This window comes from Haliaeetus leucocephalus, unplaced genomic scaffold (assembly GCF_000737465.1).
Source record: "Haliaeetus leucocephalus isolate CR32 unplaced genomic scaffold, Haliaeetus_leucocephalus-4.0 Scaffold144, whole genome shotgun sequence".
In the NCBI taxonomy this organism is placed as follows: Eukaryota; Metazoa; Chordata; class Aves; order Accipitriformes; family Accipitridae; genus Haliaeetus; species Haliaeetus leucocephalus.
In genome coordinates this window covers 755,812-770,324 of record NW_010972580.1, presented here as the reverse complement: position 1 = coordinate 770,324, position 14,513 = coordinate 755,812, and the positions used below count along the sequence as shown (strand labels likewise).

The window sequence follows — 14,513 nt, the reverse complement described above, 5'->3', positions numbered from 1 at the left end:
AAAAAAAACCCCCCCAAAAAAAAAAAAGGAGAAAAAAAAAAATATTGCTCGAAAAGCTTCACCGGAGGCGGCTGCGCGGGGCCGATCGTGACTTACCGGCGCCGGAGCAGCCGGTAACGGGACATTGAGGCGGGCACGGCCCGGGGCCCCCCCGGCCCCCCCCTCCCCTTTATTTATTTTCTTTGAAGAGACTCGAATTTCCCGAGCGGGTCTGGGTTAAGGGAAATAACCGCTACTGTATCATGACATCAATGTGAAATGTCTTGTTCCCATCGTGCACTGATCATGAGTATTGTGTAAAGGATCTACTTGAGTGTGCAAGCAAGGAAAGAATCTACATGCTGCTATATGAATACTTTTAGAACAAAAAAAAACCACAAAAAAAAAACAAAAAACAAAAACTACTAACCTACGGGGGGGGAAAAAAGAAAAAAAACCCTTCTTTATTCTTTCATTGTTGCTTTTACAGTGGTATTGCGCATGCAAACAGGAGCATTTTGTGTCTTCAAAAAAAAAAGGAAAAAAACAGATAAAAAAATAATAATCAAAAGAAAAACCTTAACGAGAGATGGCTGTAAAAATTACACCCATGCACAAAGACCCGACACCACCCCGATACCGCAGTCTTGAGCTGGTATTCCCTTATCAGGCCTGGGGACTGATAAGTTTTTTTTGGGTTTTATTTTTTTTTTTTTCTCCGTGTGCACAGTTCTAGTTTAGTTCTGGTCCATCGGGCGTTAAACTTGCAGACGAGAGGGAGAAATAACGTGCCATTTATTTTTATTTTTTATTTTTCACTTGAAGCTCTTCATCGCTGTACATTGGACCCTGCTAATGATACATGTGTACGTACGTTTTTTTAGTGCAATCTCTTCTGTAGATCTTTGTTGACCAAATTGGTGGGTATTGTTACCTATTAATTTATATTTGTCTCATTTTGTATGTATGTGTATAGTGTGTTTGTAAGTATGTGTGGTTTATAACCTGACCGACTGTGTCATGGGGCTCAGTGTGCCTGTAATTTAATCCCCTCCCCTTATTTTTATTTATTTTTGTACTGTGCTGATTAAATAAAAATGCACTGACCATCCATTACACGGCAGCGGTTCGTGGCGGAGTCTTTTCTGCAATCCCACACCCCCGACGCCCCCTTCACGGCGCCGGGAAATTGGATTTGCTTTGATGAAAGAGGGGTTTAACGCAGCCGCAGGTTTAATCGCGTTACCGGCGCTGGGGTCACCCCTTCGCTGGGGGCTGGCCGAGGCACTGGGAGAGTGGCGGCGCGAGGAGGAGGAGCACCCAGCACGCGAGAGGTGAAAAATCGGGTTATCGGGACGCCAAAACTCTACTTTCCATCCGTGCACCATCTTCCCGGAGCCACTGCGCTGGTCAGAAACTGGCACCGCCATAGTGGGATGCAACTAATTGGGTTTTTTTATTTATTACAGTGAATTATGTAAACAAAACCCCAATTCCATTATAGTAGGGTTTTTTTCTGCTCTTTTACACATTAAAATATCAGCGATTTAAAAAAAAAAAAAAGTTCATTGCATTATCGCCCCAGGCTGAAAATTGAAATTCAATTTAGAAATAGTTAATTTATGGGAAAGAACAGGAATATATATATTCTATATATTTTTTATATATATATATATATATATAAAACCAGAGCAGGAACAGATAATATATTTTATAAAGACACATTTAATCACATACAATATTGCCATCTCATAGTATTAGAAATTTCCTAAACCTGCGATTTGTTGCCGTCCATCATGATTTGATACAACCATTTCGTTGGAGGGATAGTGTATAAAAGTGCTGATTAAATCTCCTGCCACTACCTTGCCTACAGGTTAGTGTTACTGGTAGCGGGGGGACAACAACACATTTGGACTAGTAGATATAAAAAGCGAGAAGTGCAAATAGAAAGGCACAGCAATGACGAGGATTTTCCTTCTGATGCTTCCCTGGGAGGATGCAAACAGGAGCTGGGGTGTCCCATGGCTTCAGCGTTGGCATTGCTCCTGCTGAGGAGCCGATGCTGGGATTAAATGAGGAGGTGGAAGGGCCTCGGTGCTCCTGAGCTGCTTGTGTGCGTGTGCTTGGCAAGGTTAGGAGCTGCTGCGTGGGTGGGACGTTGCCTTCAGGCTCCTGATGGCCCCAGTGGTGGTAGGTGACTTGTGTTGGCCAACATCTGGAAGAGCTTCTTCCCGAGGACTCGGGGCAGACCTGATGCGCAGAGCCCTCTGGCGCAGGAGCCCGCCGGGCACCCCGGAGCCGCTTACCGGGAGCAAGCGCCAGTGGCTGGGATGCGGCGCTGGGATGCTGGCGGGGGCTGGTGCGAGGCCAGGGACTATGTGACCGGGAGGCCTCCGGCAATGGGGCCTCCCCGGCAAAGCGCACAGGAGGGATTAAGCTTGTCCCACTTAAATACAGAGCTAGAGTTTCTCTGCACTCGAGGTTCCCCTTAACCTCGGGTCTTGGTGGCAGTGGTCGGGTAGAAACGCTGCAGCAACCTGTCCCTACACCCCGTGTCCATGGCATTGCTTTGGGAAGCCTTTCATTAACAGGTCATTAGGTGAAGAGCCTCTTCCAGGCTTTCCAATTCCTGAAACGCTCAATTAAATATGTGCTCCCTGTTCGCCGGCTGGGCTGGAGACAGGCGGCCCCCAAGGTGGGGTCACCATGCAGAACCACAGAACCCACCCCCCCCCGCGTCCAACGGGCTGGAAATCCTGACCTGACCAGCAGTGCCAGGACTCGGTACGTACAATCCCAACAGCCCCGCAACGTCACACGGCCTCATGCGCTCAAAAACCACAGCAGCAGCCCGCTATGCAGTGGAAATAAAAAGCTTGTTAGTATATACGGCCCTCCTGTAAACACCAAGCTCAAGGTTATCTGAGCCGGACAGATGTGGGTGCCGCGCAGTGGGGAAACGTGATGCCACCAGACAAGCCAAGGTGATGCACAACGCCCCAACATCCAACACCCGCAGCTGGGAAAACCCAGGAAAACTCTTCGAAGGAACAGCCTGGATGTCTGCAGTCGGGTTTGCGCTGCTGCCCCTCGCCTGGCGTGGACGGACGTGCTCGGAGTTAAGTGTTAAATAGTGCAAAGCGAGGGAGCCGCTGCCTCGGCCCCCGAGCTCCACGTGTTTCTAGACTAACCCACCTGCAGCAGGGCCTTTAGCCCTCCCTGAACCTCAGCGCCAGGACTAACACGAAGCCACGTGGATCATATAAAAATTCAAGCAAGGCCACTTGGTCCAAATGGGAGCCCAGCGGATGTTAGGTCACTGGAGAGGGTAATTAAGGCAAAAGCAATGTAGGATTAAAAAAAGTAAAACCTCTGCATTGTGAATCCCACTCTCCTTTCTGCTGGTGGACCTGTCTCCAAGCAAGGTGCCTTGATGGGTTAATGAACTCCAGGCAGGAAAGCAGCAAGTCTAGAGGTGCGTCTCCACGTACCATCCCAAATCCATGTGTGCTGGCAGGGCTGGAAGAGCATGGAATGTCTCCCCGGCGTGGGAAGGCAGCCCTCCTTTCCAAACCTGGCTCCGGTTCCATCGGGATTTGGTCTTACAGAACCAGACTTCCTGAGCCGGGTATCTTTGGTTCCTCCGGTGGAGGCTGCATAATATTGCAAAAAATGACACAAAAAGGAAACACAGAAGGGCATACTGGAGAGGGTTTAAGAAATCAATGTGGGAAGGGAGAAAAAGGTGTAAGTACCTATAAATGCTTTTTTTTTGGACTAATTCAGAAGCACTTTCCTGATATCCTGGCCTGTTTTGTAAGATGGATACAGGTCACTGGCTATTTTAAGCCTTTGTTGCATGTGGTAGTAAAACCCTCTCCTGAATTTGGGTTTGGTAAACCTCTAGCTTTAGAGATCTTTTTAGGCGCATGACCAAGTCACAGCTGAGCATCTCTAAATTAATCCCCTTGAAAAGTCCAAGGCACAGGAAGGGTGATCAAAGCCCCAGTCCGTCTCTCCTCCACTCCCTCTCTCTCTGGGCTCGCTGCATCAAACGGAGGGGGATGCTAATTCCCCGGCACGCAGAGGATAAAACCGGAACGATGCTTGGTGAAATCCGGTTGGGATTGGTTAATCTTGGTTTCCACGGAGACGGTGCATTTCCGCCCATGCAGGCTGCACTGGACCGGGTTGGTGACGCTGACTTGCAGAGCGCGTTTCTCACTGCAAAGGCAAAAAGGAAAAGAAGAGTCAGGCGGGAGGGACGGGATGTCGTTACCGTTGCTCAGACCTTGGTGCAAGGCAGGGAGAGGTGGGTTTGGATCAGGCAGCAAGCTGAGCCCACCGCGTTAAGCCATGCCGCAGCTCTAAACCCAGCTTTCGGGCTCAGTTGATCCCTGCTCCTGCACATGAAGGTCTCCCACGCAGGGAGACGTGCACCCAGGGGACTTCTGCATTGGGATCAGCGCTGATGGGGGAATATCGCTTCACGGGCAAAGCAAAGGCCGGGTTGCAAAAGTCCCGGGGTCTGCTGCCAGCTCGGCCACCCACTCGCCGAATGACCTCGCGAGCACTCACTCCTATCTCTATAATTACAGTAAGGATGAAGACATCCCTTGTTCTGAGCTCAGAGGTTAAAAGTACAGCATGAAATAGCTAAAAGAATCACAGGTAGGGCGGTGGGTTTTTTTAATTCCCTCTCCAGGCAGAGAGACAGACAGATCGACCATGCAGCCTCCTGGGGTCGGAGCGCCCTGAATGGAGGCAGGGCACAGGCGGGGACAAAACTGTGTCACTGCAAACCATTCCCCAGCTTTTTAACCCTTTAACTTAGCTTTGGTGTTAAAAAATGATTCTCATGAGTGAAATCGGGAGTTTCAGCCACCCAAATTGGTTTTTCCTTGCCTTTTTGGGTCACTGCCAGTGGGGGACATCAGGACAGCACGGCCAGATGGCTGTCCATCTCTGCTCCAGCTGAGACAGGGTCAGGGATGGCTGGCAAGGATGTTCCCCTTTGCTAAAGGCCATAAAAGCCACTATTCTGTGTCACAAATAACTTCCCTTGTACCATAAGCAGAGAAATGCCCGGCTGTTCCCTTGGGCTGGGGATGGAGACGTGGTGTGGCCAAGCTGATGCATGAGCCCCAGTCATGAGCTCTTTGGACCAGCAAAGAGCGGGTGTCATCGAGGCAGGAGAGTGAATTAGCAGGAGAAACGCCTGCAGCAGATCTGTCCCCCTGAGCCACCGCCAGCCTGGGGAAGCGGGAAGAGATGTACTGGGACTTGGCCTTTGGGAAATATCTCTTGCGACCTCACCCACACTTCAAATTCCTGAATTTCCGGCATTTCTTAGTATAATATTGAGTGGTTTAAAGACTCAGTGGCATCAGCTCCACTGCCTCTCTCGATGCTTTAAATACACGGAGGAGGATGTGCTGGGTTTCTGTTCTGCTGCGTTTAGCTTCCAGACCCGAGGTCTTGCCTTGCTTGACCTGTTGTTACAGTTTTTTCACTGACACAGCCTAAGTCCTTCACGCAGCACAGGCTTAGTTTTTACTTCATTAACACAGACTGTTCAAGACGTGTCACATCCCATAAGCCACATTTTTACCCAAATAATTAAGATGTTCACCGCTTCCATAAAAATGAATGGTTGGTTGGTTGGAGGGGTACTGGCAGGGCAGCAGCACACAAAGCCCTCACGTTGTCCCAGGTATTAAATACTTATTTACTCTTGCCTCAGTGAGTTGAGGCTAAAATCCCTGCTTAGTTTGCTATTTTTACCGTGTCTTAGCAGAACGAGCCGCATATGTAGAGGAGCCTCTCGGAGATTCCTGCCATCATGTGCTTGGAGAGCAGGTTTAGCATCAAGTGTTTGTAACAAGGATAAATGCTAACGACTTTCCTTCTCCTCTCCCACAGCCCTCATCAAATTATAGGTAAGAAGATCGAGGGTCTGTCGCTGTTTTAGAGTCAAGCTCTCTTGACCCTTTTGCACAGCAATAAGGAGCCCAAACCAGCGGAGAAGTGTCATTAACCTGAATTTTGACCACAAGCAGGAGCCAGGCCTGGAAATCAAAAGGTCCTTGATTTATTTTGAGCCCTGTGGCTGTGGGACCTTAAGCGAGAAGCTGGATCTCTCTAGGTCCCAGCTCCTGCTGGAATGACATAAGCTAAACACGTCTACATGAAGCTAACGTTGTCCTGGGATAGTGGGCTCTGGAGAAGATGCTCTGATCTTCGCCCTGTGTAACGTTTCCATTAAATAAGGACTTCACTTCCCCCTCCGTGTTTTCCAGGCCCCACCATGACAGTACTCATTCCCGGTCACACATTGATCATGCGTTGCTTTTCTTCATGTGAGAAGAGGTTTCAGCCTCAAAACCTTTTGCTGGCGGAACAGGACAGCTCTTGAATGGCATCCAAAGAGCAATCCACATGGGGATTTGCAAGTCCACAGCGGGATTACAAATCCCATCCTTGGTCTTCCCCGCTAGGCAATACAACACTGAACCCCGCCGCCAGCTCCACAAGCAGCTCGATGTGCTGGGACCTTGAGTGTCTTGGACGCTGCTCCTGTGCTTGGTCAATTGCCAGCAAAGAAGAGGTTGGAGGAAATGTCAGTTTGGTTTCCAGTCCATCAGTCACATCAGCATCACACCTGTTAGTGCAGTGGCAAAAAGGGGAGATGACAGCTGCTGGCTGCCCTGGAGTAAGATGGTTTATTTATTGACTGAAAGGGAGAAAACAGCTGCCTGCATCAGCTGATAAACTGGATTAAAAGACCTTCCAAATCTCACTGCTACAACGAGATTTTACCGAGTAGCACAGCTGGGGAGATGCTTCCCCAAGTTCCTGCAGAATTTAGAACCCAAAGGAAGAGTCTGATGGAGATGGTCCAGCATAATCCTGGAAATCCAACGAAGTCTTCCATAGACAAGGGCAACACACAGTGAAAATACCCTTTGGGGATGATTGGTGCTCTGTAAGACCCCGAGCAAGACACCGATGGCAGCGAAGGCAGAGACAAGTCCCACTTCCACTCAGACTTGGGCTAAAAGCTGTGTTTTCACTGCATAATCCTGTCCCACCATGGTACTTTGCTCTTCCACCTCCCCATCTCAGTGAGATGATTCAGCCAGGAAAAGGTTGTTAAAGTGAAATTAGGATGGAAGAAAGTTTGCACTATTAAATTTCAAGCTTGGAAACACACATCTATTCACCATCCATGCTTTAATTCCTTAAGTATTTAAATGGTTGCTACTATTTAAGGAACATTCATGAATTTACTCATTACTCACAAATAATCTTCTGGCCTTCTGACAATTTAAAGGACCAGCTGGGTTTCATATTAGAGGTGGAAGATCTTGTCATTTAAAGACTTAAGGGCAGAACTGAATGTGTTTATGACTATTCTGTGGCTAAAGACACAGTCACCGTGCAGAGAGCTAAGTGACATGCCCAAGGTCACAGAAAACAGTGTCATAATTAAGAGCTAAACCCAAATTCTCCAACTTTCACAATCTTTTAACCTCAGATGAGCAACCTGCCATGGCAGTCCAAATACCAGTCTCTTCCTTCATCCTGTAGATCTACTTGATTCAAGGATCTTGCCTTGGTTCAGACCGAGTTTCTTATCAAGAGCAACATCCAAGCTCGCCTGTCTGTTAACAGGCAATGACTGCCTGCACGTTACGTCCTCAAAAGACAGTTGGAAAGTTTTTGCTGCCTGGAGAAGACCCCTGCCCTCATCCTTTTGCTTCCATCCCTTGTACTAATTGCATCCCAGCACCTCGCAGAGGTGCCGTGTCTGCCGGCAGCAGAGCCCTGCCCTGCAGATCCGACAGCGGGATGGCCGGGAGCCTCCGGAGCTGTCACTAGATTGACCCTTACTACAGGCTGTGTAGGAGAACTTGCTCCAGACATTAGCCTCTGTTTTAGTAAACCCTTTAAGAGGCTTCCGAGACACTTTTGCCGTCTCTCTTGTACAGACACTTGTTTAGGAGACCATCTACAAGATGTCAGAGCTCATGTAGGTACCAAGCACAGCTCTGCCCAAGACCAGCCCCATCTGATCGCAGCTTTGGCTCTTCACCAAGCCCCGACGTAACCTGCACACTGACGGAAGTCAAGTCAATTAGGACAAAATGACGGATACTGCTGCTGGGCATCTTCTGGGAAATAAAATTACTTATTTTTAACAACGATTCCATTAGAAGAGACAGTGAGATGCAAGCACTGCCTGAGACTCTGCCAGGGAAAAAATGCCAGCCCCCAGCATCCAGGCGTGAAACCGCCTGCAAAATGTAAAAGAAAAAAAAAAAAGCGCTTTCGTGCGAAAGTCAGGATCAACCCCAGCACTGCTCCAGTACTGCCAGGGAACCACATGGTAATTTCTGTATATAATAAACCACATGATAAGTTCTGTATATAACAAACCACATGATAAGTTCTGCATATATTAAACACCAAGGTGTTTGTGTTTTCTGAAAACACAGGTCTTTTTATATAACTGCAAACAATATTTTTGGTGGAAACAGCCTCTCTTGACATCCTGGCGGTACAAGCCACAGCCACTGATCTCAGCTGGTTGTGTGGGCTGGGGCTTCTCTTTGCTCTTTGGATTTCATGGCTCAGTGAGCTCTGCAGGACTGGGTGACTTCTCTTCCTTCATCTGCTCCAAACCATCATAGCATGCAATCTGCCTTTATCAGCTCACTTCGCTCATCTATTGACTCGCGCTCATTAGAGGAGTTAATGGCAAACAGTCGAGGCGATGGCTCTGGGTGGGAGCATGCGTGTGTGAAGCACCACGAGCATCGCATGAACAGGGTCTGTGTGTATGGGAAAACCACATCCTGGAGCGAGAGCATCGTTAGAAATACAGCACGAGCTGATCAGACGCCCGGGTAAACGCTGGCAAAAGGGAAACCAGCAGAGAAGAGATGACTCCAAGTGGAAGCAGACTACTGGCCCATGAAATATTAGAGTTTTGACTGAGCATTTAATCTAGGACCTCAGGGAAAACACAAGCCAAGTAGCGCATAAATGGCCACAGACATCTGTCAGCGCTGTTGTTGTTAATACAAAAGCACCTATGTCGCCAATAAGTGGTCGGAAGCAAAATGGTGAAGGATGAGAGTGGAGAAAGATCAGAGGGAGTTTCCGCAAAGACAGAGGCGTAGGACTGGAAAGTTAAATAAATGTATTGTTAAATAAATGTTAAACATACGAGATGCTTAAGAGCAAACATAGGTGACCTGGAATGCCTTGCAAGGAGCTGTGATGATAGGCATGAAAATACAGCAAAACAGTCGTCGATGAGATATTAGTTTATAGCTGTGAGCTCCATCAAGAAGCACAGTAGGCTGCAGAGAGCCGGGAACATGCCGTGCCCAAGGACAGTGGTACCTGACCACGGTCTGAGGTGCTCCGGAGATGCAGCCCCATCACTCGCAGGGCTGGGAAGGAACAGTTTATGCAGATTTTCCAGGGTCTTTCAATGAGGTGCTGCCTGCCTATGGACGCAGCTAATGCAATCACAGAGCAGGAAGTAAGTTCTTTTTAGGAAGCAAAAGTTGGGTAGAAGATGGTAAAAAGCCAAGCACAGTAAGTGCCTGATTTTCATGACAACAAACCGGAGGGATTTAAATGAGGCTAAGCATGCAATGCAGTGTGAAACGAGGGCTCAGCAGCAATAAACAGAATGGGATGTATTCCGGAGGGGATTTTTTTAAACGATCAAATCTTTCTAGAGGTCTCTTTCTGGAAAGACAAGCATCACTGTGGACTACTTGGTTAAGGCTTCAAGAGAGTGTGCAGCTGTAAACAAGATGTTAGGAAGCATTAGGAGCAGGATGAAGAATACTGAAAAAATTGTAACACCTTATATAAGTCAGTGCTGCAGCCTCATCTGGATACTGGCTGCAGGCTTTGAGGGGGTTCAGCATTGAAAAAAATATTAAAAGGCTCACAGATGAAGGGAGGATATGAAAAAGAAACCAAAAAAGCAGCAGCTATATTCCGTACAAAGAAAATACATAGGAAGCAGAGAGAGAGACTAGAGAGGTCTAAAAAAAGGCAGCTTTCAAGGCTCTGCTTCCTAACAACAGCCAAAGAGACAAACAGTAATATCGAGAATTTCAAGGTGGGTTAAAATAGCTTTCCAGGCAACGTGTAATCTCGCTGCTGTGGATCACTCCAGGCTGTGGCGCTCACTGCTACTGGGTGGCACAGAGGTGACAGAAAAAATGAGCAGGGTCTAAAATGACATTGGCTATAACATAGGTAATAAACATTTATATATCTGAGTTACAACAGGTGTCATTTTTGGAAAAGATAAGTGCCTTCTGCATGAGGGTTTAAAGCACACTGGCTCTGCAGGCTGCATATTTGGCAGGGGAGGGATGGGGGGAGATATATCTCGTCAGACCACTTGTGGTTTTCTGCAATTTGCGGGACAATGATACTGGGGATATTTGGGCTCAAAGGAAAAGCTATAGTTCTCACTGTGAAAATTAAACCCACAATAGCTTAAACAGAGACCAAAATAGGAACATCTAGTTTCTCAACATGCACAAGCATGAAACCTGCACCGAAACCTCATGTGCATTTTGTGTCACCCTGGCTGTAATCTCTCAGCTTTGCATGAGGAGCAAAGCACCGCGTGGGGATAGCTGCTCTGTGCGCAGGACCGGCACGGTCCACGCCGTCGTCAGCCGGCTGCGAACAGAATCATCCCCTGCTTTGGGGAGCTGGGGCAAGACCAATCCCTGGGGAGCCATGGTATGAAGGGCATCACATGTAAATAATCCTGGGTGGGTATTTCATTCCAGGGAGAGAGATGTCCTGCTGCAAATATTCAGAGCCCGCAGGCTGCCGGCGCTCCGGCACGCTTCATCTTCTCTGTTCTCCCGCTGCCTCTCGGGGGGGCAGTAACATTTGAAGTGTGCGCAGCTTCAAAGCACCAGGTCCCACTTCCAGAAGAGATTTACACTCTTGGAGCATAAATTTCCCTAAGTAAGACTCAGATGATTTTGACAGCATCACCCCTGTGACTCCTTGGCACACTTCATTCTTCTTTGCTCTACCATCAGAGGAAGAAAACACCTTTTCTCATCCAGCTCTTATTAAAACACCCTGGCTTATGTAGCTACAGGAGGTTAAAAGCAATGATTTACTATCCTGTGTACCCGAGAAAATAATTTAACATCCTCTTTGCCTCCTTGCGCTGGCTGCTGGACTGTATTAGCACCACCAAAGGAAATCCCCCTCCATCCAGCGGTCCCTTTTTAGTGCGGCCCTGAAGCTGCAGCTGGCAGCACTCTTCATCCCATGGGTTTGGTTACCAACACCGAGAAGCCCAGGGTGAGGAGATTAACCGGGACCCATTTTCGGGTGCAGATCATTCCTCTCTGCTCATAACTCAAGAGCAGCTGGATCAGCAGGGGATGAACATGCGTGGTAGGTAGCGTGCCGCTCATTCAACATGTGCTGCATTACTCACACGTGCACCGAAGGGACACGACATCCTAAACCACAACGGGTTTTCAAAATCTGCTTTGTGAAATCCTCTCTGAGGTCTTGCACAGTGAAAGCACGAGACAAACAGGATGTTTTCTCAAACCGTTACTTGCTTTTTAGAGACATAGGGTTGTCGGTGTTGTGGAGCTCTTCTGTATCAGGTGGTCTTGGCTGAGATTAGACATTAAGATAGATCAAAGCTATGGAAAAGAGAGACTATAAAGAAGTCAGACATGAATAAAGGAGATCTCAAGTCAGGATCAAAAGGCCTTCCATAGTCAAAGGTCAGAACAAGTCCTCCAGGCATTTTAATGTCAAGAAAGGTCAGCTGAATTAAACATGGCTCTGGCAGGTCCCTTCTCACTGTATGGTTTTTCGAAATTGTCTGCAGTCAAGTGACAACTGATACTGTGAATTTTTTTTCAGACTTCAAAACCAGCAAATGTTTATGGCTTATTTCTAATACAGTTTTGTACCTTGTGGTCTATGTTCAGGCAAATCACCTCAGAAGCTGGAAGAAGTGGCTTTTCTGAAGCACTTTTTTAATCTGCAAGAGAAGGACCTGGCTACAAACTGCAATCCCACATCGTTCCACTGAAAACTCAACCACTCCACTTAAAAAGTGGCTTTCAATCTTTTCTGGCTCAGACTTGCCTGTGTTTCATTTTTCTCTGCAGCTCACGCTGACATCTATTTACCAGCGCAAACCACAGAGCCGCTCGCCTTCAGTTTTGGGAACCGTACAGTACCATGTATTACAACATCATGCTAGCGAGTTGCGTCAGCAACTCTATTTTTTCCCTTTTAATGAGAAACAAGATTTGGTAATATCTGTACGCTACCAGTGAAAAGTGTTGTATGTGCCCGGTGGCCCATAGCAAGGCAAAAGCTAAGTCAGCTATTAGTACTCTGGTCTGCTGGCGTCTGGCCGGTGCACTGAGACTGTTCCTTTTATTCACGTCTGAACCATAAAAGCCACTTTCCTAAGAAGACAGCAGCTGCCACAACACTGATGTGCTTTTTTCATTAAGTGTCCGCGGTAGATCCAGGTATATTCCTTCCCCTCTAGCTGAGGTATAAATCTAGTCCATTAAATGTTTGGCTGTCTCATTCTTAAAACGCATTTATTCCTACTTGAACCCAAGGTCAGGCGGTCCCAGAGCAGTGCCGGTGAGCTGCGGTTCGTTCTTCATTTATTTAGTAACTGGGGCATTTGTGCATCCATCCTCGCTAGCCAGAGCGCGCTTTCCGGAAAGTCAGTGAGCTGTAAAATATTTCTGCCTCTTCCAGCAAACCCCTTTGGTTCACGTGTTTCTGGGCAAAGGAGGATCCCCAGGGTGATGGGGCAGGGGCTGCTCCTCCCCTGCCCTCTCCAGGGCTGTTTGCCTTCATCGGGAACTTGGGGTAACAGCCAGGTTTCAAAGAAAGACCCAAGCAGCTAAAAAGGAGGTTAATAGGGGTCAGGTCCCAGCCATACAGCCTCACTACCCATGGGGACTGCAGCCCAAAGCTCTCGTCTTATGGTGGGAAAGCCCTAAAAAGTGGTTTTGAGACATCACTTTGCAAGCACGCTGCAGGATGTACCCTAACATCCCCTATCCTCCACCCCTGGGAAATTTGATCGAAATAAAAAGTCAACGTAATTATCCGGTCTCACACGAAATTCAAGAAAGGGATCAAAAACTAATTGAAGCTTCACCCTCCAGCTGAACTGGGGCAAACGCTCACCCGCTCGACTCCCAAACCCCAGCCCTAACATGACCACCGTCTCCAAGCAGAAGGCGTTGGACTTTGGGGTGGAAGACATGCACTTTAGGCACCTAAGCTCACCTATAAAGCATACCCTGATCTTCTTACCACACTTGGGCTACTAATTAACCCCCCCCTCCACCCACCTCAGCACAGGCACGCTGCCTGCAAACAGCAAAGCTTGGGCAGCACTGTCGCCCTGCCCGCAGCAGGCATTGGGCTCCTGCAGCCGTTGCTGATGCTCCTGGCATTCTGCTCCTATTGAAGCTGAGAATTCATCTACACACTTCAAACAGAGAAGTCTCATTCTTTTTTTCTCTCCTTATGTCATCAGCATTCAATGCCTGATGCAATTTATCCCTTACGAAGCACTCGCTAAAGCTGGTCAATGGTTTTCTGGATAAAAACGTGCCTTCACTTAAATAGGGTATTTCCCGGGAAAGCTCATCAACAAAGCAGCTTTCAAAAAAAAAAAAAAAGGCAAAAAAGCACACCCAGTGTGTTAAATATTTTATTTCCTCCAGCAGGCAAAATGAAAAATTTCCAGACCACTGAGTGGGGGTGGAGAAGGCAGCTCCCAGCCACCATGGGAGTGCCACGACAGCACCTACCTACCAGGGCTGTGACTAAATAGATGGGTTATTGATCTAACACCCTAACAGCAGGCATCCCAACGTGCCACATGCCCAGCTCGAGTGCTTGGGACTGCAGGGAACTGCCTACTCTAAAATCCACATACCATTCCTTTTCCCTCCCTTGGTCCCTGTGTGCAGTTTGATACCGCAGGAATTAAATTCACTCCAGAATTCAATGTATTTTGCACTTTCTCTCTACAGCTAAACTTGTAAGTCTTGCATCAAGTCTTTAGCATGCTGAAGACTTACAGACTGGCGATATGCAACAGTGTTTTGGAGGAAAGTAAAAGGATGGGGAGAGCTGGGCATGAGACGTGGGGTTTGTGGTACCCGCTGATGTGGGAGTGCGGTGGCAGGAGGGAAGGTGCTTGCGTCATTTCCATCCTCTCAAATCAGCAATAACATGAGAAGAAGTGTCATCCAGGGCTAACCCAGGAGCACCTGCCTCTGCAAGGAGTGGAAACCAGTTCTGGCACAGAATCATGAAATGAGTGATCTCGTTAGGTAAGAAATGATTTCTACGGCTGTGTAACATCCTCACTGCCGTGGTCTGCCCTGCCTACACGTGTGGTTCCGGTGTGCTTTGCAGCTCAGTTTACATCCTACTTATTTTTGGATAAACAG

At 47.8% G+C, this 14,513-nt stretch overlaps 1 protein-coding gene across 1 annotated transcript in view; it reads right to left on the bottom strand.

Moving 5' to 3' along the window:
* Window positions 1–4,049: 4,049 nt before the first annotated feature.
* Window positions 4,050–14,513, bottom strand: part of MYO1D (myosin ID) — a 158,867-nt gene continuing 148,403 nt past the window's right edge. Inside the window, exon 22 of the mRNA XM_010561329.1 lies at window positions 4,050–4,206. Within this exon, the coding sequence (XP_010559631.1) occupies window positions 4,050–4,206 (157 nt within the window). The remainder of the gene's footprint in view (window positions 4,207–14,513) is intronic.